At 49.2% G+C, this 16,169-nt stretch overlaps 1 protein-coding gene across 4 annotated transcripts in view; it reads right to left on the bottom strand.

The window, feature by feature from the left end:
* GNAO1 (G protein subunit alpha o1) overlaps positions 1–15,042 on the bottom strand; it is a 126,189-nt gene extending 111,147 nt beyond the window's left edge. For all 4 annotated transcript variants that reach the window (XM_087827188.1, XM_087827187.1, XM_016220999.2 and 1 more), the window contains exons 1-2: positions 14,925–15,042; positions 14,663–14,705 (exon numbers count right to left, since the gene is read on the bottom strand). In XM_087827188.1, the coding sequence (XP_087683314.1) occupies positions 14,663–14,705; positions 14,925–15,042 (161 nt within the window). The remainder of the gene's footprint in view (positions 1–14,662; positions 14,706–14,924) is intronic.
* Between the last annotated feature and the right edge of the window lie 1,127 nt (positions 15,043–16,169).

Genomic DNA, 16,169 nt, shown 5'->3' with positions numbered 1-16,169 from the left:
GGATAAAAGTAGGTTTAGTTGTTCACAGGGAAAATAATACGATAATTAATAAATAACAAAACAAGATAAACTCTGTGTTTCCCGTACTATAAACCTACTTTTGCCCCACCCTAAGAGGATGCATACATAGGGGATCAAGTCTATAGAGAAGCAAGGAAACACCATGAAAGTCAAGGCAGTGGGGAGTGAGGGAGGAAGCTGTGCTCAAGAGGGATATTTAGGGACCTTCTTGGATACTAGCAATGTCCTAGATTTGTACCTAATGATGGTTACATGAGCACCGGCTTTTTAAAACACTTGTTAATCATGTAAGATTAATGCACACTCTGCATGTATATTGATCTATCTTACAACAAAAATGCTTTTTTTGTTGTTAAAAAAAGACAGTTTCAATGTTACCTCAGCACCCTCCACCACTCAGCTGGCTGTAATGCTTAGGAACTGTAGGGCATCTCCACCCTCAAGGGCAGAGACGGACCCTGTCTTGGCTCACCACTGTATCCTGTGTTGAGCGCATGGTAAGTGCTCCAGAAAAATTTGCTGAATTAATCAATGGCTGCCTTGAAGGATGTGAGTCGGTGAAAGTAATTAGCCCTGAGTCAATCAATTCACAATCAGGAAGAATGTACTGAGCGATGTGATGGAGGGAGAGACACTCCCAGAATCAGAAAAACTGGGACCCAGTTCCTCATGTACTGGCCACATCATCTTAAGTAAATCACTTTTTTCTCTGATGGTAAAAATGATATAAATAGCTACTATTTAGTGAATTTTTAACTGTGCTTTTAGCTGTGTTACTTCCTTTATTCCTCTCATGGTATCTGCAATGTATTTATTTTTCATCTCCTTTTTTTGATTAGGAAACAGGTCCAGAGATTAAATAATATCCCCCAAATCACACCGATAGCCAAAAAAAAAAGGCAACACCAAGATCTCCAGAATTCATGCTTCTGATACAGTGACGCTGGCCTCTTTTCATCTCAGTTTCTTCCCCTGTAAGACCGGGATGCGGTCACGTCTGTGCAGCCTGACACGGCTGTTGTAAGGCTTGAAGGTGACAGTGAATGTAGAAGCAGCTTGTAAGCTTTCAAGCACCGCTCAAATGTAAGGAAGAAATATGTAATAAGCACCTACCATACAAAAGCAGCAGACGGTTTCTACCCACAGTGAGCTTTCGAACCAGTTGTAAAGGAAAGCTATGTAAACAGAAAACTAGGAACACACATCAATAAACTGATTATAGGAAGCCGCCAGGAACAGCACACAGTTCAGGCTGAGCTGTACGACCAGCACTGAGTGGACATACTGCTTGGACTGTGTGATGGTCCCGTTTCCATGCTTATGCCCTGCTGTCCACCTTCTGCACAGCAGGATACAGTTTGATGAGTTTTATTAAACATACACAGTTGTATAACCATCACTACAATTAAGACAATATTTCTATTGCTTCCAAAAGTTCCACTGTGGCCCTTTGTAGTCAATTTCTCTTTCCCACGATCCTTAAGTGATGTGATTTCTGTCCCTATGGTTTTGCTTTTCCCAGAATGCAGAGGGAGCTTTGTAACATATAAGTCAGGCCAAGTTGCCCTCTCCTTCAACCCTGAATGAAACCCAAATGCCTCCCCAGGCCTTGCACCGTGGCTCCTCCCCGCCTCTTTAATCCCATTTTGCATCACTTTTCCTTTCCTATGGTCCAGCCTCCCTGGCCTTCTCTTTGCTCATTTCAGCCTCAGGGCCTTTGCATCTGCGATTCCTGCTTCCTCAGATCCTTCCTGACCCGCCTTCTTATCTCCCATTTCCTCCAACCACTCTCCACTGTGTAAGCCCGATTTCCTCCGTTGGAACACATTGTGATATGAAATGACCTTGCTTGGTCACTCACTTGTTTACTGTCTACCTCCCTTCTCTAAAACTGTAAGGTCCTTGAGGGCAGAGGGGAGGGACTTATTGGTCTTATTAAGAGCTCTAGTCCTAAAAACTTAGAAAGTGCCAACACATGGTCGATCATTGGTATTCACGGAATGGACAGGTGCCAAAGAAGTTAGGAAATAGTGAGGCCCACATGGTTAAAACTAAAGAAAGGACTCGAGGAAGAAACAGACGTTTATTTTGGACGTGGGAGGAAAGGGGTGGGAGGAATGGCTATGACTCAGAACCAGGGTCTCCCCACTGCCATTCTATCAGACTTTCCCCAAAGTCCCCCACCGATGGGACCACAGAGTGCGCTGGAGACAGAGCAGGAGCTCTCCTGCCCTTGCCCTCTGGTGCCCTCAGGCCTGTTGCTCTCCTGAGGCAGGGGCCCTCCAGCTCTTCTTGGCTGGAGCCGAGGTTGTTGTGTCTTTGTGCTCTGGGATCACTTCAGCAATCCTCCCTGAGGAAGAGCAGCACACGATCCTGGTCCTGTAAACCTTGACAGTACTTTACAAGACAAATTCCTACCTTGCAGCGCTCCACACTCTCAGCGGAGAGTACACGTGGATACAGCATGCACTGGTGTCCGCAATTCCCTGAGCTGATGTCCCAGTTTTCTTTCTCAATTAGCACTAGATTTCTGAAAGCTTAATTTTGTTATAATTTATTATCTCAGTTGGGGGTGGCCATGGGAGAAGGCGGGGAATTCCTTTGCCACGAGAACATCTGTTTTGCTGGACAGCAAGATTTAAATGATGACCTCGAGCCTCCTCCTGCTTCCCTGTTCTCCAGCCCCTCTCCCCAGATGGAACTACCTATGAATCTACTGAAGGCAGTTTCCCCTGCTCACCTCCACACTGAGGGGCCCTTTCCCTGGGTCCCCCTTCTCCTTTCCACCTGTGTACTCACCTCAGGGGCACTGACCCACTCTCATGACCCTACCACGCAGGGCAGCTGAGTCCAATTCTCCTTCCAGCCCTGACCTCTCTTCTAAACACCAGAACAACTTCCTGAGAAAACCACTGAACACTGTGAGTATAACACAAAAGTTATCCTGCAAGGACCTGGAATTCGTGCTTGTGGTCTGACTTGTTATCTTCCTCCTGCCACCCCTCTTCTGCTCCTGATCTTCCTAACTTGATGACACAACTCCATCGCCAGGTTCAACACTGGGAGGACTTCTCTGATCTCTCTTCTCCATTTGTTCAACTGGACACCAGGTCTTATGTCTTCTGTCTCCAAAATTTCTCTTCCATCCAACTCCTTATTGACTTTCTTACCAATTTCCTAGTTTAGACTGAAAAAAATCTCTCTGTTCCTAAGCCTCTTCTCTGCTGTCCCTTCTCCAAGTATCTCCGACTTGGCACCCTACTACCCTACCATGGAGTACATCCTTAGCAAAATGACCAGGGAACCTTACAATTCAGCTCTACTCTTCCTTTCCAATCACTTCTCCTCATATTCCCACAAACTCCCAACCCTTCGGTCACAGAGGGCTGCCCACTACTGCCTGACGGTGCCCGCGTGTTGGTGTCCTACTTTGTGCTTTAGCTCATACTGGTTCTCCCTAGATGGCCTTGCCCTTTTCATCAGGATGATTCTGGTTGTAAAGGAGAGAATTCCAGCTGAAATATGTTTATGTAAAAGAAGAGATTTATTGATTCACATAAGTGTCCAGTCCATAGAGCCAGCACCAGTGATTACAATAATGTCACCAGATGTCCTTCTGCTTCCTCTCTCTCTTTCTCTCCCCTCCCCGTTCCCTCCCCATTCCAATCTCTCAAAGCCTCAGTCTCTCCCACGATAAGCAAGCTTCCTCCTCGCAAAGAGCAGTGGAGATGTGGAAACACGGCCACAGACAGCTCCAGGCTTCCACCATCCCAGCCCAGCGAGGACACTGCTGGGATCCCAGACAAAGCGTTTCTTCTCATAGCAACTACACAATCCCAGAGAAGACTCTCACTGGCCTGGGCCATCCCATCCCTGGGCCAACCCCAGGGGCCAGGAGAAGAGGGTATTGTGAATGGCAAGGCCTGAGGCACACCGCTTCCATCTTCTAGCGGCAGGGGACAGCCTAAACGGGTGAGGCCAGGCAGTGTATGACAATGGTGTCCACTGACCTGCAGTCCCCACCTTGCTGCCCCAGGTGTGAGCCTGAGCGCTTGTGCAAATTAAGTTCAGCCACTGCCTCTTCCCTACCCAATGGCCCGGATTGGTCTCCTCCAAATGATTCAACTCTCTGAGGGCAGGAGCTGCATAAGGCCTCGCCCAAAAGTGTGACCATGGACATTTTTCACAGCCTGCAATTACTACGTCCAATTATTTGTTAACGAAGTTATTGCCTGAGTCCCCTGGGACACGACCGGCTCACCACCGAATCTCTAAGCACCTAGAACAGCGCCCAACACAGGTGCTAGATAAACACTGGGTAAATGAATAAATCAGGAGTTTGAATGGAAAAGATTATCAGTCTTTGGTGTGCCGGTAAATAGGCACAGCTGCTTTGTAATTCCTCCCAATTCACAGAGAAAAAGAAATGACAAGGCAGGAACTCCTTCAACGTCTTGTCTCCACCATCCCACCCGAGATCTCTCCACTCCCCATGCTTCCTGCGCTCCTGGCAGCCTCAGGGAAGATGCCATTCAGGTCCAGGTCAAGCCGCTGTCAGTATCTGCACCTCTCTCCCCATCTCTGGGGGGCTCTACCCCTTCTACCACTTGCTCTCCTCTACCTCCAGTATCTCCTCCCTCCATCGGGCTCTTTCCTTACAGCGTCTTAATGGATCCAGGTTCCTCCCTGATAGCAAAATTAACAATAAAAATAAAACCCTCCCTGAACCTAATACCTCCCTTTTTCTTCCTCCCCAGCTCCCCTTCTTTCTACAGCCCAGGCTGCTTTTCCAGGGACCTCCAATGAAGGCCTCTGTTTCTCAGTCCCACTCAGAGCTTCAGTCCCACTGCAATTTGGCTTCTCTGCCACCACTCCACCGGAACTGCTCTTGCCAAGGTCACCAATAACTTTCCAGACCCAGCGGACACTGGCCAGTCCTCCTCTCATTGGACTACTGCAGTATCTGACTCAACTAACCACTTCCCTGCCTTCTTGAATTTCTCTCCTTCCTTGGCTTTCATGAGACTGCTCTACCTTGGGTTTTCTTTCCATCTCTCAGATCGCTCCCTCTCAGTTTCCCTCACAGGCCCTTCTTCCTGAAAGATTCTCATTTCTTGGAGCTGGGGGGTGGTGTGTGTGTGTATGTGTATCTGTGTGTGTGCCCATGTGTTGGGGGATGCATCTTCTGCCTTCTCTCCCCTTCTCACTCAGCCTGGTGACATTTCCAGCGTCCAGGGATGGCTCTCACTGCTCACGAGCCCCACAGAATTCCAAAGTGACCCTTCTCCCCAGGTGTGTCCTGTCTCCTAATCCACATATCCAGTTGCCTGCCAGGAATCTGTGCTTGGATGATTCACAAGAATCATCAACATGACCAAACTAGGTCATTGTTTTTCTCCCCAAGTTGTCCCTCTTCTTCCTTTGTTTTTCCGATGTCAGGGAAATGCACTGCCATCCCACCAGTGGCCCAAACCAAGAATCCTGGACTCATTTTTGTCTACATCTTCGACAGCTTGGTTCCCCCTCAATGCCCTTCCAATTTATCATCAAATGAGTTCAATTATCTCACTACCCAAATATTTCTTAAATCTGACTCCTTTTCCCACCCATACTACTACTGCTTTAATTCAGTTCTTAATCTTTTCCCAACTGGACCACAGACATAACTTTCTATCTGGTCTCCCAACCTCCAGACCTGACTCCCTGGTCTAGTCCACATAGGACATCTTTCTAAAGTGCAGAGAGATCCTACCACTCATTATTTAAAAAGCCTCCAATCTAATTATACAAAGAATAAAATCCAGAGCCCTTAGCACAATAGTGAAGGCCTCTCATGATCTGATCTGTCTTATCTTTCACCCTTCACCTCTCAGCACTCCTTTTACATACTGTACTCTGAATCAAACCAGATTATTTCACATTCCCGCATGTTCCACATGGTGACGTGTATTAGTGCCTTTGCACATGCTGGTCCCTCTGTCTGAAATTCCTTTGTTCCACCTGGTTAACTACCACTTGTTTTTAAGACTCAGCCCACATGTCTCTTTCTCTTGGCCAACTCTAAGCTTCCTGCCTAGAGAAGGTGCCCTCTGTTCTCCCACAGCTTCATGGCACTTCCTGCCCTGAGTGTAAGCATCATTTACATGTAGCTTCCTTTAGGCTGCATTCCAAACTTTCCTCTCTACCTCCAGGACATCATGTATGACCAGCACCCAGTTGGCACTCAGTAAATGTTTATGGATGGACAGATGGATTGATGGATCGAGAGTTGTGTTGCATGGATGGATATCTTACTATCCTGTCTTTCCCAAGTCTTCTCCAAGCCACCTGCTTCCACCAAAGCCAGAGCCTTCAGTGGCAGCTTCTCTCTGTTGCCACCTACAAATGGGCCACACCTCTGAGGCAGGAATAGAAAATGATTTCAGGAACTGTCCAGAGGGTGGTTAGGGAACACTCTGGTGTCAGAATCAATGTGATACATGATGATGACCACCACTTCCACTTCCAGAAGGAACCCAGCACCAACTAAACACTTGTTATTCTCAGCTACCAACCTCAACCAAGGCTAGTGCCATCCCACTGGCTCACGCACCATTGCCCACACTAGTGGTGGTCCAGGAAGAACTGTGTGGGGTTAGAATGGAAAGACATAAATTTTGGAATTAGACAAATTGTGATCTCAATGCACTTCTGTCACTGACTCTGCTTTGTGACCCTAAGCAAGCTACTGAACTTCTCTGAGCCCCACTCCCTCATCCATAAGATGGAGCTGATGACTGTATGTCCTCATAGGTTGGTGTGATAAAACAAGTGGGGATGATGGGTTGGATTGAAAATGATGACCACAGCCTATGATCGTCAAAGGCTTTTGGTATTATTATTCTGGCTCATGTAGAAATGAGTTTGCATTCCTGGTGGATGTCATTTCTTTCTCTCTTCTCTTCAACTAACATTTATGAAGTACCTCTTTTGTGCCAGACATTGGGTTCAGTGCTGTATTATGAGCAAAAATAAGTCCTCATTCCTACTTCAGAGAGCCCTGGTTGGGAGGGGGCACCCAGACTAGCAAGGGAGACAGGCACATAAACACCTAGTTAACTTACAAGGTTAATAAATGTAGTGCTCTGGGACCCTGGAGGCAGGTAATCCAGGGTTGATTTTGCTGCATGGGGATTTTACTGCTGTTGGCTAAGACATAGGCAGAATCCAGGGTAAATCCTTGACCATGGAGTCCTATCCTTATATTTCCTTATATATCCTACCCTTACATATCCCCTTTTCTCTTTCCTCCCTTTTTCGGTTGAGTCGGGGGACAAATTCAGGGCACTGACTATTAGCCTTGCAGGATTTTATTTTACTTTAATTTTTGGTGCTATGAAAAGCACCATGTTTTTCCTCATCTCTGTAAAGAAAATTAGAACTAAAGATGGCTCAGAGATAAAAGCTGTGGGTGGTAAATACTCCCACAGTCCTCCCTGCATTTCAGGCTTCCAGGTTTCTCTCTGCCTTTACTGTGCCTTAGAGCTAGAAACCTGCCTGAGACATTCTAGGGTGAAAGCCCACATCCTAATTGAGAGATGGATTAGGGGGCTAAATGACCTGCTCAAAGTCAAATTAGAGAATAAGTGAAAATTAAAACACGGTCCTCCTGACCCCACCCCCTTTCACAGGTCTGCACTCTCTCAAGCCCCTGGGTCTTAGGCATCTGAGTTCAGCGAGTTCCTTCATCTGCAGCCATCCTGGTGGAAGCCAGGGCTGTCTCCATTTCTAGGTGTTCTGGAAGCCACACACAAACTTCTTCTGACATCACTGGATCTCTGCCCCCAGAAACATCCTGTTTCTTACTAACAGGGTACTTTCAGATCCTCCTCTGGTTTGAGAGCCACGTCTGCATGAAAAGTTTGGTTAGGAGTGGTTTTCTCAAAATGCCTCTTGGAACTACGACTTTCCTGGCTGACAAAGCTTTGTGGTTGAGGCTGCTATTGTGCAATTATCTTGGCCTTAAAGAAGCTTCCATAGGTCCCCTACACCCACAGGATGGAACCATAATCGATGCTTTCATATTCAAAATCCTGCACCAGAGACCTTGAAGACCCTGAAAATGAAGATAATTCCCAAATTCATAGACCACTTAGAATAGGAAAGGAGCTTGGGGTAGCCCTGGTCCAACTTTTTAAGAAACAGAGACCTCCGAGAGGCAGGGGCAGAGCCACTTCTCTTGACTCCAGGTCCAGTGCTCTTTCCCACTCTTTGTACTATCACTCCAGCCTCTTGGGCTGAAGCAGCTGCGCCATCAAAAATGTCACATCAGTTATGACAACACAGTTTGTTATATAACTAGCGCTGCAGAGCAGGCAAGGGGAAGAAGCCATGAGCATGATCCACAGTACCCCCCTCCTGGCTGTCAGGGCAGCTAAGTCCCCACACACTGGAGAAGGAACTCTGTATGGGAAGGGAACACCCGCTAATCAATCAAAGGCATGAAAACTAGAGCTGACATTTGTATGACTTCTGAAAACTGTTATAAGGTCATTTCATATATTACATCATCTAATGCTCATAACAACCCTATTAGGTAGTTATTTTTATTATCAGTCCCATTTTACAGGCAGAGAAACTGAGGCACAAAAAGATAAGTGTCATGTTTAAGGTCACACATCTAGTTAGTGGTAGAGCCGAGATTTGAAGCCAGGCAGCTTGGTTACAGAGTCCATGCTCTTAATCACCTCTCAAGTTTAGAGAAGCATGCTAAACTGCTTCTCTAAATGAGAAACTACCTATTTCTTTGAACCAGTAACAGGCCACTATTCCTTCCTCTCCTTCCCCTCTGTGCTGATGACTGATTTGTTGGATGCTTTCTTTTCTAACCACTACTGCGCATAAATGAGAATAAAATAAGGAAATGACACAAATTTGAACAAATCCTTAGAATGGAACACCTTCAAGCTTTTATGCTGATGCCATCAGTAAGAAAGTGGGGTGAAGTGCCCCTCTCAGCATCTGCTGTTGAAAAATCCATGTGGCATGTGTACACACACATATATTTACTTTTCTTTCAAAATCGAAAATTGTTCATTGCTAGGTCAAATTTGGGGCTAACCCTTTCCAATATGCTCTTTTCAGTTTGAAATCATCCCCTCACCAGCTTGTCTATTGTCTTTCAGCTCAAGATGTGCTCTTGTGATAAAGGCCTGTTTTGCTTCATGAGAAATGAGACTAAAAACACCCTGCATCCAGATGGACTGAGCACAGGTCAGAAAACAGGACCTTATTCTATTGATATTAACTCTTCAGTGTTAAAGGAGATAGGGTGCTGGGAGCAGCTGCAAAACATGAGTGATCCTGCCCTATCTTTAGCAGATGTGGCATGCTAAGAAACACAACACAATCTGAGGAGTTCCTGTGCTAAAGAAACAAGAGTACTGATTCTGGGTGCAGTAAATCTAATCTACCCCACACAGAGAGAACAGAAATTCTGGATTCCTTTCGAGTCATGCCAATCCCCCATCCAGCCTCATCCATTTAATCTAATCAGCAACAGCGCTTTCAACAAGCAGACAGGTTCTGTTTCAGAATCCAACAGGTAACCGAGGCTCAAGAATTCCATAGCTGATTCCTCAGGAGATCAGGTGGACTGTTTGTTACTCTTCTGGCATGAAGGTCTGCTGGTATTTACAGCTCAGTGAACAGTAAGGAGGGAGAGAGCACCATCCATCAGCAAAGGAGAACTCATCTGCTACTTGATCTGACATTCTGTTCGCGCTCACGCTGTCTCCAGAGAGCAAGGTGCATCCATTTGAATAAACATGGAGACAGGAGGAAGGGAGGGGAGCAAAGCAGCCAAGAGGATGATTGCAGAAATAACAAGTCCACAGATCTAGAAGAGTGGCTCTCAGAGGAGCGCTGCCTCCACACGGGACCCTTTGGGGATGTGCGGGAAATGCCCTTTTAGACAGCTGCACTTCACAGAGTAATGGCTGCAAGATGCCATCCGCCCCACTCATGCCTACCACTTAGTGGGTGCTGAACAGGGGTGTGTTGAATGAACACAGGCTTGCCCAGAACCCAAGCCAAACAGTAGACAACCTAATTACAATACCAGGGTGAGCTGGTAGGAGAAAACCACCAGCTTCTAGCGGCAGGTGACATCTTAAGACTCCCTTTCCTGGCAGGGTAAGGTCTGTCCTCAGAATCATATCTCACTGTAAGGGCTGGGATATTTGTACGAGCATGACGTCTTTGTCAGGCAAATCCTAAAATCTGTTTTGCCATGGCACTGAGCAGGCACCTTGGGAATGAGCACATATCCAAAGCACTCCGTTTACTGTGTCCATTCATGTAAACCATAGCAGCTAGGAGGCCAGGCCTCACTGTCACTTTCGAACACTCTATCTTCCAAAAAATCCACTTAGTGCTCCAGAGGCAGATAGCCTGGATGTGACATCACAGAAAACTCAACACCTCAAATGAGGGCAAACTGTGGTGCCCATGGCAACTCCACAGTTCATTTTACATTTTCATCAGGTAGACAGCCAAACAGCAGTTGTTACTATTTGTTCAGAATGGGAAGTCACTTAAAGTGGTATTCTGTTGATTTCATACTTCATAAAATATAATTCTTGAAGAGATTTCTTTGTAAAGGTTTTGCTAATTAAATTAAGTGAACTATCTTAAAATCTGGATTACTCTTAATAACTAAAAGAGTCCCAGTGATTACAAAAAATGGTGAGGTTGACCCCGGCTGGTGTGGCTGGGTTAGCTGCAGCATTGTCCTGTGCACCGAAGGGTCGTGGGTTCAGTTCTCAGCCAGGGCACATGCATGGGTTGTGGGTTCAGTTCCCAGTTGGGAAACATAAGGGAGGCGACTTTCAATGTTTCTCTCTCTCTCTCTCTCTCTCTCTCTCCTCCTTCTCCTTTCCCTCTCTCTCTAAAATCAATTAAATAAAAACATATTTTTTAAAAAGGTAAGGTTGTATCACAGGTGAGTCCACAACCTACAAGTAAGCAAAATTATTTAAAATGCCACACATAAATAGGACACTGATTACTCATGGTATGTGTGAAATTAATATTCGTGCTGTTTCAATGATCAGTGTTTATATCTCAGTACTAAAATGTTTTTGACTGTCTGACATAGAGCTCCCAAACACTAGTTCACAATCACATACACAAATTCAAAAAAAATCCAGAAAGCTGTGTTCAAATGAAAGTTTTAATAAAGTATTAAGAATCAGGCTTTTAAAGGGACAGTCTAATCTATGGTATCTCTTAAGTGGATGCAAATTTCCCATTACAACGTGTATCAAGCAGAATAATTCCTAGGGTGATGCAGGTGTTGGCACTTTGTTGTAAGTGGCATGTGCCAATCAGTCCTTTATCATACAACTTCAGATATTACAGGCATACATGGAAGCCTATTCCTTCTTCTAATTAGCACATCACAACATGGATGACAATACAGCCTGACTGGAATGGCTCTTTGCTCTTCTGGAAATGCTGATTAAAAAGATCTGGAGAGGTCTGAATATTCAAAGTCCTCCTCTCAATCCAACAGGCAGAGCTATTAAACTGCAGTCCGCATTAAGAAATCATCAAGTCCTCACAGGATGTCACCCATGGAGGACTCTCTAATTTCATCTGCCCATGCAAAATAAAACAGCAATCTAATGAACTCAGACGTATGGGCTGATAGGTTGGTCACCAATCGTATTGCACAGGCAAGTCTGAAACTGCTTTCTGTATAAATGCCACCAGATTTTGAGGCCCAGCCCCACCCACAGTACAATTCTCTTGGTTTAAGTGACTCTCAGCCAAGTGGTGATCAGGAAAATTGTCTTTGCAAGGGAGGATTCAAAAGAATTTGTCACCAGGATACAGTGACACCAATCCCACATTTTGTGGCTAATAAAACAAGTCCTGCATCCAGCTTGGCACACTGCCCTGATCTGATTTATTTCCAGCCAAGCTGGAGGACGTACAGAAAAGGCTGCCATTCATGAATGCTTCAGGACAGGCCACCAGGGTCCCTCGGAGCAAAATTTACATGGGCCAGAAATCTCTCTGACTGACCTTTTGACCAAACCTCGCCTATTTCCTAGAGAGTTGGTGTATTTTTTAAAAAATACAGTTTTACCTACAAAAATCTGTTTTTCCTGAAATTTTTCTCCCAAAAGATGTCCTATATGGATGACAAAAGGGGGAAGTGCAGGGAAAACAGAAGAAATGCTCAGATATCCGATTTAACCACCTCAAACATCAAAAGCTTGGTGTGCCCCCTCTTAGTGTAACCAAATATGAGACACGTAAGACTTCCCCGGGAAAGTCTACATTTAAGTCTACATAAGAGCCTTCATTTAAGATTTCCTGCCCCGGTACATAATTAGGAATTTTCATTCTAAAATGGCACACCTATCTCCTCAGAGAGCTCTGCTCTCTTTGAATAAAAAAGGCTAGCTGCCCTTTGGGGGACTCAGTGTATATTTTTAAACTTCTTATTATACCAACCTAATTTATGGAGCATGTTTAGGAAAAGCAGGTAAGGAGCTGACTTGGTAGATGCAAAGTTAACCTGCGGACTCCAGCGCACCACCTTTCTGCCCCCCCCCCCGAGCACTTCCGAATGCCTTCGATCCCAAACGAAGCAGCTCGGCTCTCTCCGCCCGGCCCCCCGACTCGATTCCGAACGCTGACGAGTCCCTCCGAGCCCCGCACCCAGCCCGCGCCGAGCCTTGCCGAGCACCGCCGAGCCGAGCCCCATCGACTTTTCCGGCCTCGGCTGGGCGCTGTCCACCACTCGCAACGCCTGAAACCTCACCCAGCTCCGGTGGCTGGGGCTTCGACAGGGCTCTGAGCCCGCCGCTGCGGATCACAGACTTCTGAAGTTTGCAGATATCCCCCTTAGAGAGAGAGGGGTGGCTCCGCTCGCATTTACCGCCCTGCAAGGGCTCCCGGCAGATGCAACATGCACCTTGTTGCAAGGAGCAATTCCCCAGGCCCCGCCTCCCCATCCATTTGGGTTGCACAAGCTCCAGAGAAGCCCCAGGCCAAATTACCCGCGGCTCAGAGGGGTGCGGCGAGCCGAGGGGGCCTTTGCACAGAAAGTCCCAGGCGCCTCTCGAACAAAAATAAGAACATGTCAAGCAGACGGGGAAAATTGTCTCCAAGTCGCTACTCCCTACCATCATGGCGCCGCCTAGAACCCGCTTGTCATGCCTGTTACACATGCAAGAATTTTTGCATCTTGTTTCTAAAACCGCAAGCACGCTTCGTCTCCCACCCACCTTTCCACGAAAGGGGTTTTTATTTTCCATTGTTTTCCTACGGGATGCAATTACTTCGGCTATCCTGTCAAGTTGAAAAATAATCATTTTTGTTTACTGCACAGCAACCCCTAATTAGGAGCTGTGTGTGCACGAAGGTGTCACAGCAAAGCGACGTGGAATCCTCGCTAAATGGTCTTAACGAACTCCTCCATCCGGAACCGACAGCTCAACGAAAGCAGCAGGGCCGGGAGCCTGGAAGGGGCACCCCTTCCCCACAGGCCACCCCCTCCCCAAGCAAGCGGTCTGTGGGCTCGCCAGGAACTGCCGAGTTGATGGGGCAAGAAGCGAGCCGAGAGTGGGAAGGAGGGGCCAGGCTCCTTACTGAGAAAGTGCGGAAGGGAAGGAATATCCCATTTTGTTTTAATTTTCCACCATCACTCAAATCCACCCCCAGTTAATTAGGAGGGGAAACTGATATCCAAGGCAGAAGGGGGCGGTGGCAAGTGGGGCCTGAAATCCGCATTGTAGGTAGATTACATGGAATATGGCCTTTGCAGAGTGTAAATAAATACATTGATAAAGGCCACAGAGTGAAGGAAAACTGCCTGTGTCAGGACAGCAAACGCTGGGAGAGTGGGGGAGGAAGGGGGGCAGCAAGGGGCGGGCATTCGGCCTCGCAGCCAGCGTCCCCTTTCCACCTCTGCCTTGCACACACAGCGATGCCAGGCACATCCACTTGGAAACCCACGCGCCCCTTCCCCTGACCCTCATTCTCCGGGGGGGGGGGGGGGGGGGGGGCAGAAACCACAACCTCCACTTCAGCACCAAATCCACGAACAGCAGACACTCGATCCTTCATCCCAGTGATCTAGGGCTGGGTCCCCTCCATGTTTTAGCCAAGTTCAAAATCACTGCCCCAGCAGAAGAGCAGAGGAAATGGGATTATGGATGTCGGGTGGGGGGAGGGGGGAGGGAGGAGGAGTGAGAGACAGAATGAGACAGAGACACGGAGACAGAAATGGAGGCAGTGATACCCACGAAACACCCCACAAGCAAGAGTAATGATCATAATCATGCCAATAGTGTGATGTTCTGATCAATATGGCGGACACTGTCATTCATACAACTACAGGCTCTCCCGTGCCTCCCCCGCCCTCCCCAGAAAACACCCACCCAGGGAGTTGGGGTGAGGGACCCAGAACCAACGTAGGGAGTGGGGGAGGGGAGTCGAATCCAGGTGTGTGTGTGTGTGTGTGTGTGTGTGTGTGTGTACCAATTAAAAACCGGGCCTGGAGAGCAATGTAGAGTGAGCAAGGTAATACAAAAGATAAAAAATTATTCTTAATAAAAGTACAAATCCCAGTGCCACAGGGACTTACTTCATCTGCTTCACAATGGTGCTTTTTCCCGATTCTCCAGCCCCTGTTGGGACAGACGGGGGGGAAACTGGTGAGTGTCAGTTCACGGGAAAGGGGTAGAGGGTAGGATGGTAAGGCATGCGAGAGGGTGGGCGATCTTGGCACATGGTTGATGCCAACTCGGGGACCAGGTCTCGCCGAGCGCGAATGGAGTGGGGGAGCTGGCGAAGGGGGGTGCGGAGTGGCCGGGGTCGGGGGATGGGGGTGGCAGCCCGGTCCTTACCCAGCAGGAGTAATTTCACGTCTTTGGCGGCGCTGATGCCATCCTCTTTGAGGTTTTTCTCAATCGCCTTGCTCCGCTCCAGGGCGGCTCTCTCCTCTGCGCTCAGAGTACATCCCATGGTGGCCCCTTCCCTGCCACAGCCCGCACGACTCGGCTGGCACGGTTCCCCGGCTCGGCGCGCCCCCCACCCCCCCAAAGAGCAGAGCCTGGGCTCAAAGGGGGAAAAAAATCACGATATCCTCCCTTTGGCTGAAAACAAAAATGTCGGGAAACCAGAGCCCCCCCAAAAGACAGCCGCTAACAAGATTCTAGCAGCAGACACTCGCGGCAGCTGGCGGGGCTCTGGGGGTGTCGAGGCGAGGGTGGCCGGGGTCTGGGGCTCGGGAGCCGAGGCAGAAGGCGCCCGCGGTCCGAGGAGGCGCAGGCTGCAGGCACTGAGGCTTGTGCACGACCCAAAATAAATAAAATAATAGTCGAGGCAGGAGCCGCAGCCGGAGCCGGCGGAGGGTGGGGTGGGGGGCAGGGTGGGTCCTTCTGCCGCTGCTGCCGGAGGAGGAGGCGGCGGCGGCGGCGGCGGCGGCGGCGGCGGCGCGGGGTGTGGAGGGAGTGAGTTAGGGGGTGCAGCTAGTGCATGTGCATCGCCGATCCTCAGCCGTCGGTGCGTCCGCGGCGCCTTCGCCGACCCCCGCGCGCTGGGCAGGGCTGGGCAGGGGGCCGGCCCGGGGACAGGTCTCTAGCGGGAGGCGGCGTCGCTGTCTCCCAGAGCGCGCATCGCTCGGCGGAGCCTACCGAAGACGGGAGAGCGCGAGGGAGCCGCGGGCAGCGGGAGCTCGAAGGGGAGAGAGGGAGCCAGAGAGAGGCTGGGAGGGAGGGGAGGAAAAAAGGGAGGGCTAGCGAGCGCGCGCCACAGCCCGGGCGGGGGAGGGGGCGAGCGCAGCGCGCGAGTGCGCCAGCGGCTCTGCGCACCCCGCACCGCCGATCGCCCGCTGACGTCAGCAGAGCCAGGCGCCGGGCCCCCGGGACCGGGAGGGGCGGGGCAGGGGAGGTGCGCGCGCCCGGGCTCGCGTCAGCTGGCGGCGGCGCGCGCGCGCGGCCTCCTCACCCCCAGCGCGCGCGCCCCCACCGCTTCCCCCGGGCCCGAGGCTCCCGGGGTGGGCGCGTGCGGGCCCCGGCGGGGGCGGGGCCTGGGCTCGGGCGTGCGCCGGGGCCCCGCCCCGCCCTGCGCTCCGGCTGCGGGGGCCTCCT

The sequence above is a fragment of the Miniopterus natalensis genome, chromosome 18, assembly GCF_054644295.1.
Source record: "Miniopterus natalensis isolate mMinNat1 chromosome 18, mMinNat1.hap1, whole genome shotgun sequence".
NCBI classification, from domain to species: domain Eukaryota; kingdom Metazoa; phylum Chordata; class Mammalia; order Chiroptera; family Miniopteridae; genus Miniopterus; species Miniopterus natalensis.
Note: the sequence above shows the minus strand (reverse complement) of the source record. Positions and strands in the feature narration are given on the sequence as shown.